At 52.6% G+C, this 14,478-nt stretch overlaps 5 protein-coding genes across 5 annotated transcripts; 2 read left to right on the forward strand and 3 right to left on the reverse strand.

The window, feature by feature from the left end:
* Positions 1 to 1,099: 1,099 nt before the first annotated feature.
* HO133_001066 (uncharacterized protein) lies at positions 1,100 to 2,038 on the forward strand (the record flags this gene model as incomplete). Its single annotated transcript, XM_037291998.1, has 1 exon — positions 1,100 to 2,038. The coding sequence occupies one exon, from the start codon at positions 1,100 to 1,102 to the stop codon at positions 2,036 to 2,038; it is 939 nt and encodes a 312-aa protein (XP_037152360.1).
* Positions 2,039 to 3,309: 1,271 nt separating this feature from the next.
* On the reverse strand, positions 3,310 to 5,045 carry HO133_001067 (uncharacterized protein; the record flags this gene model as incomplete). The annotated part of the gene is made up of 5 exons (XM_037291999.1): positions 3,310 to 3,418; positions 3,553 to 4,117; positions 4,170 to 4,658; positions 4,712 to 4,784; positions 5,034 to 5,045. The coding sequence occupies 5 exons, from the start codon at positions 5,043 to 5,045 to the stop codon at positions 3,310 to 3,312; spliced, it is 1,248 nt and encodes a 415-aa protein (XP_037152361.1).
* Positions 5,046 to 6,725: 1,680 nt separating this feature from the next.
* On the reverse strand, positions 6,726 to 8,095 carry HO133_001068 (uncharacterized protein; the record flags this gene model as incomplete). The annotated part of the gene is made up of 3 exons (XM_037292000.1): positions 6,726 to 7,375; positions 7,522 to 7,658; positions 7,749 to 8,095. 3 exons carry the CDS (start codon positions 8,093 to 8,095, stop codon positions 6,726 to 6,728), a joined length of 1,134 nt encoding a protein of 377 aa, XP_037152362.1.
* Positions 8,096 to 8,422: 327 nt separating this feature from the next.
* HO133_001069 (uncharacterized protein) lies at positions 8,423 to 9,658 on the forward strand (the record flags this gene model as incomplete). The annotated part of the gene is made up of 3 exons (XM_037292001.1): positions 8,423 to 8,469; positions 8,520 to 8,819; positions 8,875 to 9,658. The coding sequence occupies 3 exons, from the start codon at positions 8,423 to 8,425 to the stop codon at positions 9,656 to 9,658; spliced, it is 1,131 nt and encodes a 376-aa protein (XP_037152363.1).
* A 733-nt stretch (positions 9,659 to 10,391) lies between these two features.
* Positions 10,392 to 14,288, reverse strand: HO133_001070 (uncharacterized protein; the record flags this gene model as incomplete). The annotated part of the gene is made up of 3 exons (XM_037292002.1): positions 10,392 to 13,706; positions 13,850 to 14,151; positions 14,207 to 14,288. The coding sequence occupies 3 exons, from the start codon at positions 14,286 to 14,288 to the stop codon at positions 10,392 to 10,394; spliced, it is 3,699 nt and encodes a 1,232-aa protein (XP_037152364.1).
* Between the last annotated feature and the right edge of the window lie 190 nt (positions 14,289 to 14,478).

Below are 14,478 nucleotides of genomic sequence, written 5' to 3' on the forward strand. Positions count from 1 at the left end.
CGTTCCCGGTCGAGACGTTGGCTACACGCCGTGGACCGTTTCGATTCACACGCTCTGAGCTTTGCAGATAGGAGCCGTTTTGCTACACAGGAGCCGTTTTGCTACATAGTTGGTCGAGCCGGTTGGCTTTTCTTGCTTGCTCGCCCTGTAAAATTAACCCCGGCGATTCACACGATAGAATAGAAGTACACACACACACACACACCTTTTTTGGCGGGGGGGGGCGTCTTTCCAGCTCCATCTCCATCATCGTCGGTTGTTTGCAGTTGACCCCGTTTGATGCTAACTACTGCTACTACTACCAGCTTCTACAATTCCCACTTTTGGCTTTTGAAACCACAACGCATGTTCCACCCATTGAGCTCCGTGGATGGGCCTCCCTCCTTCTCCTTCCCTTGCCTTCCCATCTTTGGCACAGATGCTGTCGTACCATCTTATCTCGGCTTTTGGGCCTGTGTATCTATTTATCTATCCAACCGTCCATTTAACCATCCATCTATCCATCCATCCGTCCATCCGTCCATCTGTCCATCCATTCATCCATCCATCTAAGCGTCACCAAGCATCATCATCATCATCATCAATCATCACCAAGCGTTATCATGATCAATCATCATGATCAATCACCATCAATCACCATCATCATCATCATCAATCATCATCATCATCAATCATCATCATCAATCATCAATCATCATCATCAATGTGATTGCCAGATTATCGCCCTGACTTTACCCAGACCGCCTCCGTCGCGAGGGAGCCAGCCACATGCCGGGACGAAGCGGTACGGTATTCATACGGTATCTATCGCTGCTCCCTTCCTTCCTTCCTTCCTTCCTTCCTTCCTTCCTTCTTCCTTCTCGCACAGATTCCCAAAGTCTGTATACAATTATTCCTCCCCACTCGATCAGATCGATATAGATTATTTTCTTCTTTCCGAGTGGGGAGGGGGGTGATCGACCCGCCCCGTCGAGCGGGACGAGAGGTTTTCTTTTCTTTCCGTCTGCTTGCTTCTACTTCCCTTTCTCAGATTACCTAAAGTATACTAGTCACGCGTGCACGCCATCCCCTGCCCAGAAAAAAAAAAGGCAAAAACACCATGGCACGACCACCGCCCCTGCTGCTCCTCCTCGACTGGGACGGCACCCTCACCACCGCCTCCACCCTCCCCCTCCTCGCCTCCGTCGCCACCCCGCGCGCCCCTCACCCCGCCCTGCCCGCGCTGTCCCGCGCCTACGCCCGGCACCTGGCCGCGCACGACGGCGCCTACCGCCCCGCGCGGCCGGAGCGGACGACCGTCGCGCAGGAGCTGGCCTACCTGGACGCGCTGCGGCCCGTCGAGGGGGCCAGCGTCGGCCGGGTCGAGGCCGCGGGCCTCTTCGGCGGGGTCCGGACGGGGGACGTGGACGCGGCGGCGGCGGACGCGGTCGCGGGGCGCGCGGTGGGGGTGCGGGCGGGGGCGGCGGGGTTGCTCGGGCGGGTGCAGCGGGGTGGGGGGAGGGTGGTCGTCGTGTCGGTCGCGTGGTCCCGGCGTTTCATCCACTGTGTGCTTTCCGGATGCGTGCGCCGCGAGGCGGGGGGGGAGGTGGTGGTGATGGGGGATGTGGAGGTCAGGGCCAATGAGATCTTGGCCGACGGGTCGGGACGCTTGGATCGGGTCTTTGGCGGTGCCGACGGGGGGATCTGGACGGCGGGGGACAAGGGGCGGGTGATGGAGGGCGAGATCGCGGCCGCGGTTGGTGGGGACTCGTCCGTGCCGAGGACGGTCTACGTTGGGGATTCGCCGACCGATCTCGCCTGTTTGCTCAAGGCGGACGTGGGCATCTGCATCCGTGACGAGGTCATGGGCGAGGAGCAGAGGGGGTTGCGGGAGACGTTGGAGAGGGTCGGGGTGGAGTGTTTGCACGTCGGCGCGTTCGTGGATGACCGAGCGGAGGACGGCGGTGGGAGGCTGTGGTGGGCTAGGGATTTCGAGGAGGTGTGTCGGAGTGGAGTGATGGGCACGCTGACGGAAGAAAATGGCGGTCTTGTGCGCTGATGCTCTCAAAGCTTGAGGTCGATTCGGGTAGGAAGAGACCAGCCCAGGAAAGCGTGCTGTGGTAGAGTACGTAATCCACACATGGTGGAGAGCCGTGGCGAAAGGATCGGAGACGAGAGATTGCCGGATGATTTTCTGGAAAAATATGGTGGAATGGAAGGCGTGTAGGCCAGGTCCACCAACGCTGTTGGTGGTCAAGGATTGTTGTAGAAGCGTTGTCTATGGGTTTTCAAGATGGTGAATAAAGCTGAAGCCGTGGACGAGACCATGGGTCGGAACTATGGACTGGGACTACGAGCTGAAGCAGAAGAGGACACCAGAAGAGTATGGTTGATATCTACTGTTCACGCATATTGGGGACTCATATAATGGCTCGTGATGTTTCTCGATTGAATAGAGTACCTAGATAAGCTCCGGGACAATCGATCAACCCGCCTGTGAGTTGAGAGGCTCATCCTCATAAGTGGGAAAGAAATTAGCAAAGCAAGCATAGCAGCAGCATTACAACCCCGGAAGCGGCTCTTTACCCATAACCCTAATTAAGCCATTCTGAAACCCTCCCGGGCGAGCCCAAGGCAAATGTCGCTACCAGCCAGTGAATGCACCAGTAGAGCCGTGAGATTTTCACCATATGAAAACATGCTTCCCCCAGTCGCTGCATCTCACTACTCCCCCCTGCTATGCCGGCCGCTGAAACTCAATGATCCGTGTATGTTGACTCATATGAAAAGGTGCTGGTGCTGGTGCTGGTGATGGGGCTGGGGCTGGGTGCGTGTGGTGGTGTAAAAGGATCATTAGTGTAAGATTAGGAAATTAAGCCACAGGTCGGTATTGCTGAGATCGACATTCCCTAGGGGAACTTCGAGGCAATTGCGTCCAGTACCGGTAAGCTCTGTCTATGCTTAAGCTTTGCCTGTAATTGATGCTGCAAGAGCCATCGCTAGCCAGCGGCGTGCCGTTCGTGCCCATCCATCCGGGAATTCGATGATCAAGCGTTCGAGAGTGTTTGGCGTGTTCGAACGGTCTGATCGACCAAAAATCCAGTGAAAGTGATGAAGGCCGAGACAAGAAAAGCCGAGCTAATAGAATGATATGAAACCGGTAATGGAAGAGTGCAAGCCCGATGGAGATATCCATGTGTGTCGTTGCAGATACCTAGAGGCTAATGGTGGAGACCCTCCGGTTATGGTGATGGTTGAAGCTGATCGGTAACGATGTCCACTGGCAGTGAAAGGAGAACCAACTTAGTCGTTACCTAAAGAGAGATATGATCAGTACCATCCACCGTCCCCTTTCTGTCCTCCCTGCTTCACACGGTAGACACCGTTGCTAGGTCTCGAGAACCCAGCACCAGTGACTCCCTTGGAGGCAGAGCGCAGCCTAACGTCGAAGACTATAGTATTAGTCAGAATTCGGTCTTCTAATCCTCCATGCCCAGCGTGATTCATCGATCAAACGTCAAAGGCAAAGGAGGTGGATTCCCTACCCAGGAACCATGATTGGCAGAAACTCACATCCTGTCACTTCCTCCTACTGCACGGTTCGTATCAGGGGTGTCGACGCCCGGAGGACGCTCAATGACTTTACGTCTCTGGCTGGCAATGGCACCTGGTTTGCTAGCTGAGGATGTGTTCTGAGGGGGGTTAATGCCTGCAGTTGCGGCGTTCGTACCTCCGGCGTGACGACGAGCTGGCTTCTCTTCTTCTTCTTGCACAGCAGTCTGATTGTTGCTTGCCGCAATAGCTTGAGCATTCTTCTGATACTTGTAGACGGTCCAGTCAAAGACGTAATCATACTGGAATCCTTCACGGACAAACAGGTCACGGAAGATCTTGCGGAGGTAAGAGTAGTCCGGCTTGTCATCGAAACGGAGGGAACGAGTGTAGTTCAGGTAGATGGCAAACTCGTTGGGAAATCCACGGCAAAGAACCTCGGTTGGAGTCGTCATCTTCTTTTCCATGATGCGGTCATACTTCTGCTTCTTGGTGGCAGCCTTCAGTCCCTGCCAGGGCAGAGAGCCGCGGCAGAAGTAGAGCATGACATATCCAAGGGACTCCATGTCATCACGACGAGATTGTTCTGGGAAACTGTTAGCCCCGATTTCCTGAGTGTGGGATGCTACTCTACTTACCAACTCCTAGATGAGTGTTGATGGATGCATAACGGGCAGTCCCCGTCAAGTTCTTGTTCTCACGGTATGGAATGTGAAAGTGCGTCTTTGGGTCACGGTATTTCTTTGCCAATCCGAAGTCGATGACATTGACCTGATTTCCACGCTTCCCAATCCCCATCAAGAAGTTGTCCGGCTTGATATCACGATGGATGAAAGATTTGGCGTGAATGTATTCGATACGGGAAATGAGCTGATCGGCGAGTAGAAGGACCGTCTTGAGGGAGAATTTGCGGTTGCAAAAGTTGAAGAGATCCTCCAAGCTAGGTCCGAGAAGGTCAAGTACCATAGCATTGTAATCGCACTCGGTTCCGAACCAACGAACGAACGGGATCCCGACTCCTCCGGCCAAGGACTTGTAAACACGAGCTTCATATTCAAGTTGAGGATGCTTGGCCTTCACACTTTCCAACTTGATGGCAATTTCCTCTCCAGAAATGATGTTGGTGCCTAGGTGGGTCAGGTCAGTATCGACTCGGTACTACAGAAAAGGGCAGCCTGACCGAGATAAATATCACCGAAGCTTCCACTGCCAATCTTGCGGCCAATACGGTACTTGTTCCCCACGCGAAGATCCTAGAGACGCAGAAGTCAGTAACAGTCTCCAGTTTTGTCAGCTCATGAGGCAATATGGAAGTCCGCGAGGTGTTACATTTGCCTTTTGTGGGGCAACGGCTTGCAAGAATTGTTTGGGTAGAGCTGCAAGCCCAGAGACAGCGACATTGTAGACCATCTATCTCGAAGATATGCAAGGGATGATGAGGAAACCCAGACGAAGTAGCCTCGACCAGACAACACCCTCAATAACAGAAGAAGTATACACACCATTGTAGTCATCTTGATGTTGCGTGACTGGTACAGTCACTGGATCCGATATGGTCAGAATCGTCCTGGTGAAGGGCTAGATGTCCAGGTGACGGAGGGTTCTGAAAGGCCGGGTCTTCGGGTTGACGAATGATCGTGTGGGGAGAGGTGAGGTGTAGAAAAGGAAATTGCAAAAGTTCTTGGCCTAGGAAAGTGAGGTTGGTTAGTGATGGTGTTGAGATTTTGGTGCAGTCAGCACGGCGGTGAGAGGGTGGAACGCGCCAACGAGGGATGAGTGGAGGCGGAGAGCCGTGTGGAGCGTGATGGTAAGGTAAGAAGATTGCTTGTAGAGTAATGCAGGGGAAATGGATTTGAAAGGTGGATCACGCACCTTCAGGGTTTGATGTGACAGGGAAGAGGAGGAGGAGGAGGAGGTGAAGTTGAGGTCAAACGATCAAAGCCAAAGGCAGCCTTGTTGTGCTGTGCCGATCGGGGCTAGGCCACGCGTGTTATCCTTGACTGCACGAGGTGAAGAAGAGAAGAAGAGGGAAAAGTGAAGGAACGAGGTCCTGTATACAACAGGGGAATATGTCCCAAGAGCAGCTGAATGGCTTATGCAGTGGAGAAAGTGGGAGGTGTATAAAGTTAGCAAGTAGAGTGGTGTTGGTACTTAGTGTGCATTATGGAAGGTTCAAGGCCTTCTAAGCCGGAAGGAAAAGTGCGCTAACGCCGCTTGCGGAATCACTGAGGGGACACGAGGGACAAAACCCTCACCAAAGTAATAAACGGATAAATACATGAATTCTACGGTAGCCTGAAAACAATTTAATAGGTGACTGCAAAAATAGATTTTCCAGTTTCTCTCTTCTCCATCAAATGGCCAGTACTATTGTGTACCAGCTGGCTAATACTAGCCGTCGAGATGGGCTCGGCTTTACAAGGGCTGATTGCTACGTAAGATAGGTATGACGCCTCAAGAGCACAGGCGGCAAACACGTATCTTCCCCAGGCACTGCCCCCAGAAGAGCGTCCAACCATGCATCTTCTGCCATGTCGAGCTGTTGATACCATACCTTCTCCCGCAGTCCTGACGCGTTAGGGGAAGGTCCGTGCCGAATCAAATAGAGGCACATCAGCCAGCTGCATGCAACATTGCCCCTAGGGGATTTACCCCGACCTCGGTTATGGCTCGCTAGGCATTGACACGTAGATACTATCTCCCTCAACGAGGCTTTTATTGAGCAATGGTATCCTCTTCTCTGTGGCCTTGGGGTTTGTACTGGAATGTGGTGGCACAATGGTAACAATGGTAGCCTGTGTGCATAAGAAAACAATGGCCCAACAAAGATCAGTGATCGGATCCGTAAGCGCGGAGGAAGGCAAACTTCGGGGCTGAAGCACTGGTCGTCAGAATCAAAGTGTTGGAAGTTGAAGTGAAAACAAATGGCACAACGAGGCTCCGTGATCGGATTGGCGTGCTTGGAGAAAGGCGGAGTTCTCGGACGTTCTACTCATGATGCCAAGATGTGCTAAGCTGCGAGGCTACGGAGTGATGCATGCCCAAGTGCTAGCGAGGTCTGGGTAAATGCTGTCACTGACGGCCTTATTTTCACGCAAAACGCTCACGTCAAACATATCAAGTCGTCCCTCTCCTTGCATCTCTGCATCTCATAGAATTGTAGCCGTTGGTGAGCCCATCACTGGCCCCATGGGTCACCGTTTGCCAAACAACACGACCCCAGCATCAGCTTCTTGAATCTCTGCATTTGCTCCATCTTCCCTCGCAAGAGCTTTCAGCAAATCATCTAGATCCTTCACCTGTTCCTTGCCCTCTGTCGTAGCTGCCCATCCTAGTCTTCGATGGACGCGGACCTTTCTGACCCTGCCGAACCCACTGTCATAGGCAATAGCTGCCCAAACGTCGTAGGCCGTGAAAGTATCACAGTCCGCAGGATCAAAGCAATCGAGATCGAGTTGCCTCAGAGGGTATTGCTCACCCTTGTCGTTGTCTGAAAGCAAGAACGAGCGGCTGACAAAGTCGAGCGAGATTTTGAGGTAGAGAAGGTTCGGAACATGCTCCATGTAGCCACTAAGCGGCTTGTGGTCGTAGGTCAATGCTGGTATGGGGGCGACAATTTCAAGGTGATGTAATTGTGACCCTTTGCTTCTCAGTATGCTGCCAATGGAGACCATTGATAAATGGGGACAGTTCTCAATGCTGAGGCGGGAGAGGGACGGAGGTAGGGTGGTTAAAGACATCAATGGTTCGTCATGGATGCCTCCAGATATGTGAAGCTCGCGGAGTGTGGCTGGCCAGTTGCATATTAAGAGATCCCTAGCTGCGTCATGTGCCGATGATCGAGCTGTTAAATGTTGCGGAGTCAGCATGGCCAATGTAAAAATGACTTTCGAGCCTTGCAACATGTCCGCAGAACTGAAATTCCCAAGACGGGCCTCAAGACCTGAATTCCGGTCCGGAAGAGAAGATCTGGTCTCTGGAAATACGTACGCAGATGTAGGCTTTCCAGCTTCGAAAGCAGGCTGGTTGAGCGTAAGAGATCGGTGATTGATATAGATTCGCACACGAAGGAGAGGTCTAGGTGACGAAGGTTGGAGCATTTGGAGAGAGCTGCGAGGCAGTTTACCCTGCAGCAAATCAGCGAAAGGAAATAGACTCGCACAACAGGCCTTTCGCATTCGGACCAACAAGCGCCTCAGATGAAGTGCAACACATACGCAAATGATGCTTGCGGCGCCACAAACTCCTCTAACCTCGTCTTGACCCTCCCAAGCAGCCTAGCTGTCAGACTCTTACTCCCATTGTGTACCAGACTGCTCATATCCAACCTCCGCACTAGCTCTGCCAGCCCGTTGCGCCGTATATGGGCATTGACCGAAGGGCATATTGCTCGAACGAAGGCGTTGAAATTGTTTCCGGTAATCATCGGATTCTCATAGAGGTAGACTATTGAGGCGGAATACCATGATCGTGAGGTTAAGGAGCAGGCGTGGAGTGTTTTCTGGTTTCCGGCGAGGTAAAAGAAGATTTGCTGGAGCACCTCTTGGGGGAGTTGGTCTTTCATATCAAAAGTGTGAATGTTCCATAACCCTTCATGCACAGCGCTGTTGCAGGCAAGTCAAACAGCTACGGTTTGGAGGCTAACAAAAAACGCCAAGATATAAAGTGTTTATCGATAAGAGCCTTGGCATCCCTCCATGTTTTGAGACATTCCTCCGAGCTTCAGTTGAATTATTCTAGATTCCAAGTCTCGAGATGAGCAGTGCAGGCCTCAATGGCAAAATTCTGCCTAGGCCGGAGGCCTGCCACCATTACCTCTTGTCTTTGTCCCTCTCCAAACCTACTACGCCTCCGATATCTCAAGCAATTCCCTCGCTTCTTACAGACATCAATGGCAAATGATCAGCCCAAAATCCCCAGTTTTGCATTCGCATTTGAGTATAGAATCCCTCGAACCAGACTGTTGGGGACTGCTTACATCTTTGCAGCATCGACGGTGTCCTCCTACGCTCCTCTCAACCCCTCCCTCGCGCCCACCGCGCCCTCTCCTATCTCCAAACCCACCGCATCCCCTTTGTTCTCCTCACCAATGGCGGCGGCAAGTCAGAACAGGAGCGCGTGCAACAGATAAGCCAGCTCCTCGAAGTGCCCCTCGATACATCAATGTTCGTGCAGTCTCATACGCCTTTCGCGGAACTGGCGAATGGCCACGGCAAGGAGAACTTGAAGGATAAATGTATACTTGTTGTGGGAGGAGAGGGCGATAAATGTAGGAGAGTTGCTGAAGGGTGAGTACGTCAACCCCTCCATTCCCTTGCATTCTCAATTTTAATTGTCTCATAGATACGGCTTCAACAATGTTATCATCCCTTCCGACATCATTACCGCTTATCCCACCCTCTGGCCATTCGTCTCGCTCGACAGCCACAGACCTTTTGCGAGGCCATTGGCCCAGAGTGCCTACTCCAATCAGCAGTCTTCAGGCCATCCCACAGTGAAAGTCGACGCCGTAATGGTGTTCAACGACCCTCGCGACTGGGCTCTCGATATCCAGCTAGTCCTCGACCTCCTCTTATCCATAGGTGGCCACTTGGGCACTCTCTCGACCAAAAACGGTGATTCGAATTTACCAAATCGAGGCTACCAGCAAGATGGACAACCCGAGCTGTACTTCTCCAACCCGGATCTTTTTTGGGCAGCGGCATACCATCTCCCGCGTCTCGGCCAAGGCGGCTTCCAGGCTGCTCTGGAGGGCGTCTTCAACGCTGTTACCGGCGGCCCCGAGAACGGTGTGCAGTTGCACAAAAACTTATTCGGGAAGCCCACGCAAGGGACGTTCGAATTCGCGGAGAATAGACTCCGACAGCACAGGACTGCCTTACCAGGAGGCGATGCAGGCAAGTTGAGGAGCGTGTACATGGTGGGGGACAATCCCGAGAGCGACATCAGAGGAGCCAACGATTACAAAAGCCCCACGGGGAGCAAGTGGGACAGCATCCTCGTCCGCAGCGGCGTCTACCGGGGCGGAAAGCCCGCACACGAACCCAAAGTCATCGTGCAGGACGTGTGGGATGCGGTCCGCTATGGGCTGCGAAAGGAGGGTGTAGATACCGACGAAATGGGCTGATTGATTGGAAAGCGGTAAAATACTGTGTATCTCAATTCTTTTGGTGGAGATGGGGGAAGAGAGACTCCGACTGAATTGGCACTCAGGTTCGACGAGCATATATATCGCCTAAAAGAGACTGCCTATAAGGAGCAGAGCCATCTGTATCTACATACTCTGCCCAATATCATATATCCAAATGCCCCACAGAGGTGTCAAGCTACTTGAATCCGGAATCCGCATTTCTTGCGGCAAGATGGCAGACACAATCTGCTCGAGGGCGTCTCTGAAAAAGGGAAAACTACGCGTTATCATATCAGGTCATGCTCCCCATCGAAAGTCACTGCACAAGGGGCACAGGTGAATAATAATACAGGTTGAATTATCTACAAGAAGGGGACATCTTTCCGATGTTTTAGGAAGAGTGAAAAAAATCGCACGCTGAAGACGAAGGAAAGAGATATTAGATCGGCATTATGCCACGCCTTTCCCACCCGGCAAGGGATTTATGAGTATCGGTCTGTACAAGGAGGTCAGCGGGTATCCAGGATGTGACTATGGGTGGTTCAAAAAGAGAATCAGATTCATACCATAGAAACGTTTCGTAAAAGCTCTCCGCCATAGGAAAAAGAAAAGATTCGACATAACGGTATCGAGACCTTGAAAGTTGAGCTACATCTATCGTACTGTTTACGTCAGTATGTCTTGAATCGCTGGGAAAGACAGGGAACATACCATAAAAACGAACCACATTTCAATTCCTCCCCCAAGCACGACCTCCACTACCACCATGTCCACCGCTGTCACGTCCACTGACTTCACCACGAGCATGATCTCCGCGACGGCTAGCACTTCCTTGGGTCGGGTCCTCATACTCGCCTTGCTCGCGACGTGGATCTCTGCCAACCCTCGCTGGAGGGGCAGTAGCGAACCACTGGGGGTCGAAGAACGTGTGGTTGTTCTTGGCGTTATGGTCGATCGCGTAGGCTGGAGGAGGAGCGTAGTGGTTCATGTAGTCATATGGGCCATTCATGCCGGCCATGAGGTTGCTGTAGACTCCACCGAACATCGCTTCTATCGCTCGTGCGTCATCGTCAAGGAACTCGCGGGCTGAGCGCACCATTCCCTCTGTGTCATTGACTGAAGTAACGCCGGCAAGGGTGGAGAAGGGAGCTTGAGTTGCAGCTCGCGTCGGACCATGATTGCTAGGTGGCGTGGTGAATCCAGGTGGACGACCGTGACCAATAGGTCTTGGGGTCGCGGCTTGACGAGCTCGATCGCTGGGGTCGTCATCCTCGGAATTGTCTGCAAGTTGACTGACGGTACGAGGAGCTGCGTCTTCGAGAGGGAAACGCTCCGGATTCATTCTATTCATTGTCTGACGAGGAAGAATCGCCGCCGCGTATGAGAGATCGCGAGGATCAGTGCGGAACCATGTGGCTGCGTCTTCCAAGCGTTGCTGAGGATTTCGTTTGGGCGGGGCCCCTTTCGCGATCTCATTCATGAACGCGTTGCCAGCGCCAATGGCCGCAGCCGGGAGTCCCGCATTCTTGGTGTAGGCAGCGGCATCGTGGCCAAAACCGGGGGGAACCGCAGGAGCTCGATAGGGCTCACGAAGACCCGTAATCTCAGTATCTGCAGTGGCGCGCTCAGGGCTTTTGAGCATGTCACCCGCATAATATTGCAAGGGTAGATGGTCGCTCTCACCGAGCGCTGCTCTCCCTTGGCGACGACTTGTATCTGGTCTTGGCTTCATGAAAGCCGGATTCGTTGTGACTGGACGCTGTGTGGTAATGGACTCGTAGCTAGGAGCTTGAGCCCGAAGCGTAGATCCAGTGACAGTAGTATCTGTGACTGTAGACGAAGGCCTACTTGAAGGCTGGCGATCTCGGTGAGGATCATTCATCACAGTCCTAGCAGATCCTGTAGGCCCTTGGGAAGATGCAACGACCGTGTCGAGGTTTTGCCTCAACGCTTCTTGATTTCGTCTCATAGTCAGGCCTGAGCCGGTATAGGCGGCAGGATCTCGAATGGGGACTGCGTGAGATAATCTGCCAGAAGGCGGCTGGACACCGCCTTGTGTGGGACGACGGCGTTGGTCTTGAGCAATCTTGCCAGTGTAGTCTTCCAGCGACAAGCTTTCAAGTTTTGGTTCTTGTAGAAATTCCTTTTGCTGATCAATGGTGCCTCTCACAGCTGGCAGTCGTACGGACGCACGAGGTTTACTTACAAGTTGTTGTTCGAATGCTGCGCGCTGCTCATGCGGACCTGCTCCAGGGTTCTGGTCACGATTATTGACGAAAGCTTGTTGCTCGTAGGCCGACTGCTGGCCACGATAGGGGGACATTCCAGCATTCGGAGCATGTGTAACTTGCTGAGCGTTTGAGAGGAACGACGACGCACTAGGATCTGAGGCATAAGTAGTGAGTGTTGGCTGATGTCCGTAATCCGGCGATTGACCATAGACCGCTTGTTGTGCTGCATATTCGGCGTATTTAGATGGCTGATTACGCCCATAGTGCTGAATGTGTGTGGGTTGGTCCTGGAAAGGATCATCGAGGTATTCTTCGGATTGCTCTTGCTTAGCTAGTTCTAGAGCTCGGTATCGAGCTTCTTCTTGATCCATGTATCGCATCTTGCGTTGGCGCTGCACCATGTCTGGATCATCGTATTGAGTGTCCAGATTGATGTTTCCAGATGGGGACTCCCTCGTAATCTGACGAGCTGTAGACGGCGGTGGATCAGTTGGCATGTATGGGTTGGTGTAAGGGCGACCACTCTTTGTGGTGGTGACAATAGCATGAGGATTGTGAACATCCTGGCTCGCGTGTGAATTTCGTGAAGAGGACTGACGAGATGATTGCTGGCCAGAGTGGCCACCGCGAGTGGACTTGTTTGTTGGGGTCTGAGTGGCCATGTTGGCTTCGGGTAAATCAGGATCCCACTGATTAGTCTTAAGGTTGAAGGTGGCTGTCGGGAGGGTGTCTGAAAGTGGCAAAGATCGGGGCGCGGAGTAAGCTTTGGGCGATGCTGGACGATGAAGTTGACTGCTTGCTTGCGAGTTTTGTCTGTGCGCGGCAAGCGAACCGTTGGCCTTGCTCTCGATCTCACGGTACGGGTCTAGAATACGTTGCTGAAAATCTTGAGGTGTAAAAGGAAAAGCCGCTTGTCCGGAATTTTTCGACCTTCGTCTATCAGTTTTGATCAAGGCGGTTAAGCTCTTCGCAAACTGGCCGTACTGTTGAGAAGCATCTAAATGGCGAGCCGGTAGCGGGAAGGAAGGTTGAGTCTGTCCAGACACTTGTGAGCTTCGTCTGTCGGTGTTGACTGGGGTGTAGGAGTTATAATTCAAGCTATGATCTTGGAGCTGGAATGAATTATGAGCTTGTCTAGACGCTGGTAGTGAGCTTTGTCTATGTGGGTTGATCGTGGCGCTAAAATGTTGAGTCGAACCGTAATACTTGGGCGGAAATGAAGAATGGACTTGTCCAGAGGGTTGCGAGCTTAGCGTGTCTTGTTGGATCAAGGCGCTGAAGTCTTGACTTGAGCGGTGATCTTGTGCGGGCGGAAAAGAAGAGTTAGCTTGGCCAGACGCTTGAGAGCTCCGTCTGTCAGTGTAGCTGGAGCGGATGGGGCTCGGAAGTTTCGTGGCGTAATGAGATGGGCCAAGCTCGTCGCAGTGAGGTGGATCAGGCTCGTGGGAGCCACGTCTGTCAGGGCTTGGGTTGTCCAAGTGGTTGAGGATCCTGTCGTCAAGCTCGGCCTCGATATGATGAGGGCGTTCGGGAAGTTGAGAGGATGAAAGTGTGGTGGGTGATGGAGGATTGAAGAGTGGGTGAACGGATGAAGTTGACGCGGGTTCCGTCACTTTGTTTTCGCCTTCCTTTTCCTGGATTTCTTGGAGCTCGCTTAGCTTATGTGTCTCATACTTCTTGCCTCGACCACGCCGCGTGAATTTATACGTTCCAAGGCTGACAGCCCCTGACAGATCAGGAATTTCATCGTCAATGGACTGCATTTGGGCGGCTCGTCGTGCTCTGGCAGCGTTCAATTCGGCAGCGCGTGCTTTCTGATAGCAAGAAAGGAATCAGCGTTTCCTCTCCATGTCGGTATCCGAGCCCTTAAACATTTTGCAGTGGACCACTCTTTCAATATGCAACAAGACTGCAAATCTGAGACGGAATGGGAAATTTGGGCTCTGAAGACACATACCTGTGCAAACGACGCTCCGTCAGATGCGTTGGCTAGGTTAGCTTGCCAATTGTACGGGTTGGGGTGAGAAGACACGTTGGCTTCTGCTTCCTCTGAAAATGACGGCTTCTTAAAGGTGAACGGGTTGGTCCGTTGCATTCTTTGTTCTGGGGTCTCTTCCACAGGGGGCTTAGGAATGATCCGAATGTGTGAGAATGGGCCATTTCTTGCAGCCAAGTTCGAAAGGTCGGGGGCTGGTAGTGGGATACCGGAGGAAACACTGTTTGTAAGATTGGCGTCGCGTGAGTTGTGTTCTTGTGTTTCTCAAGAACGTCAGCAATCTCTTCTTTGGTCACGATGCACGCCTTGATGTCTCACTGATAATACCTTCGAGAAGGGCTCGAGACTCACGACGAGATCGTCTACCACCGTGGCCTTCTCCTAGCGGAGGAGGAGTCATAGGAGGTTCTTTCTCCCGAGCAGCTAGCTTGTTAATCGGTCTTACTGAATGAAGAGCTTAAGCTCCAGTTCATTCCCGATCAACCGCCCAACTTCGTAGGCCTGGACCAACGAGGCAAGAGCTTGCAAAGTAGGGAAGGAGCGACGCAGATGTGCTAGGATGGTGTTCGATCCAACTGAATGAAGGAGAT

This window comes from Letharia lupina, assembly GCF_014066315.1.
Source record: "Letharia lupina isolate WasteWater1 chromosome Unknown contig_11, whole genome shotgun sequence".
NCBI classification, from domain to species: domain Eukaryota; kingdom Fungi; phylum Ascomycota; class Lecanoromycetes; order Lecanorales; family Parmeliaceae; genus Letharia; species Letharia lupina.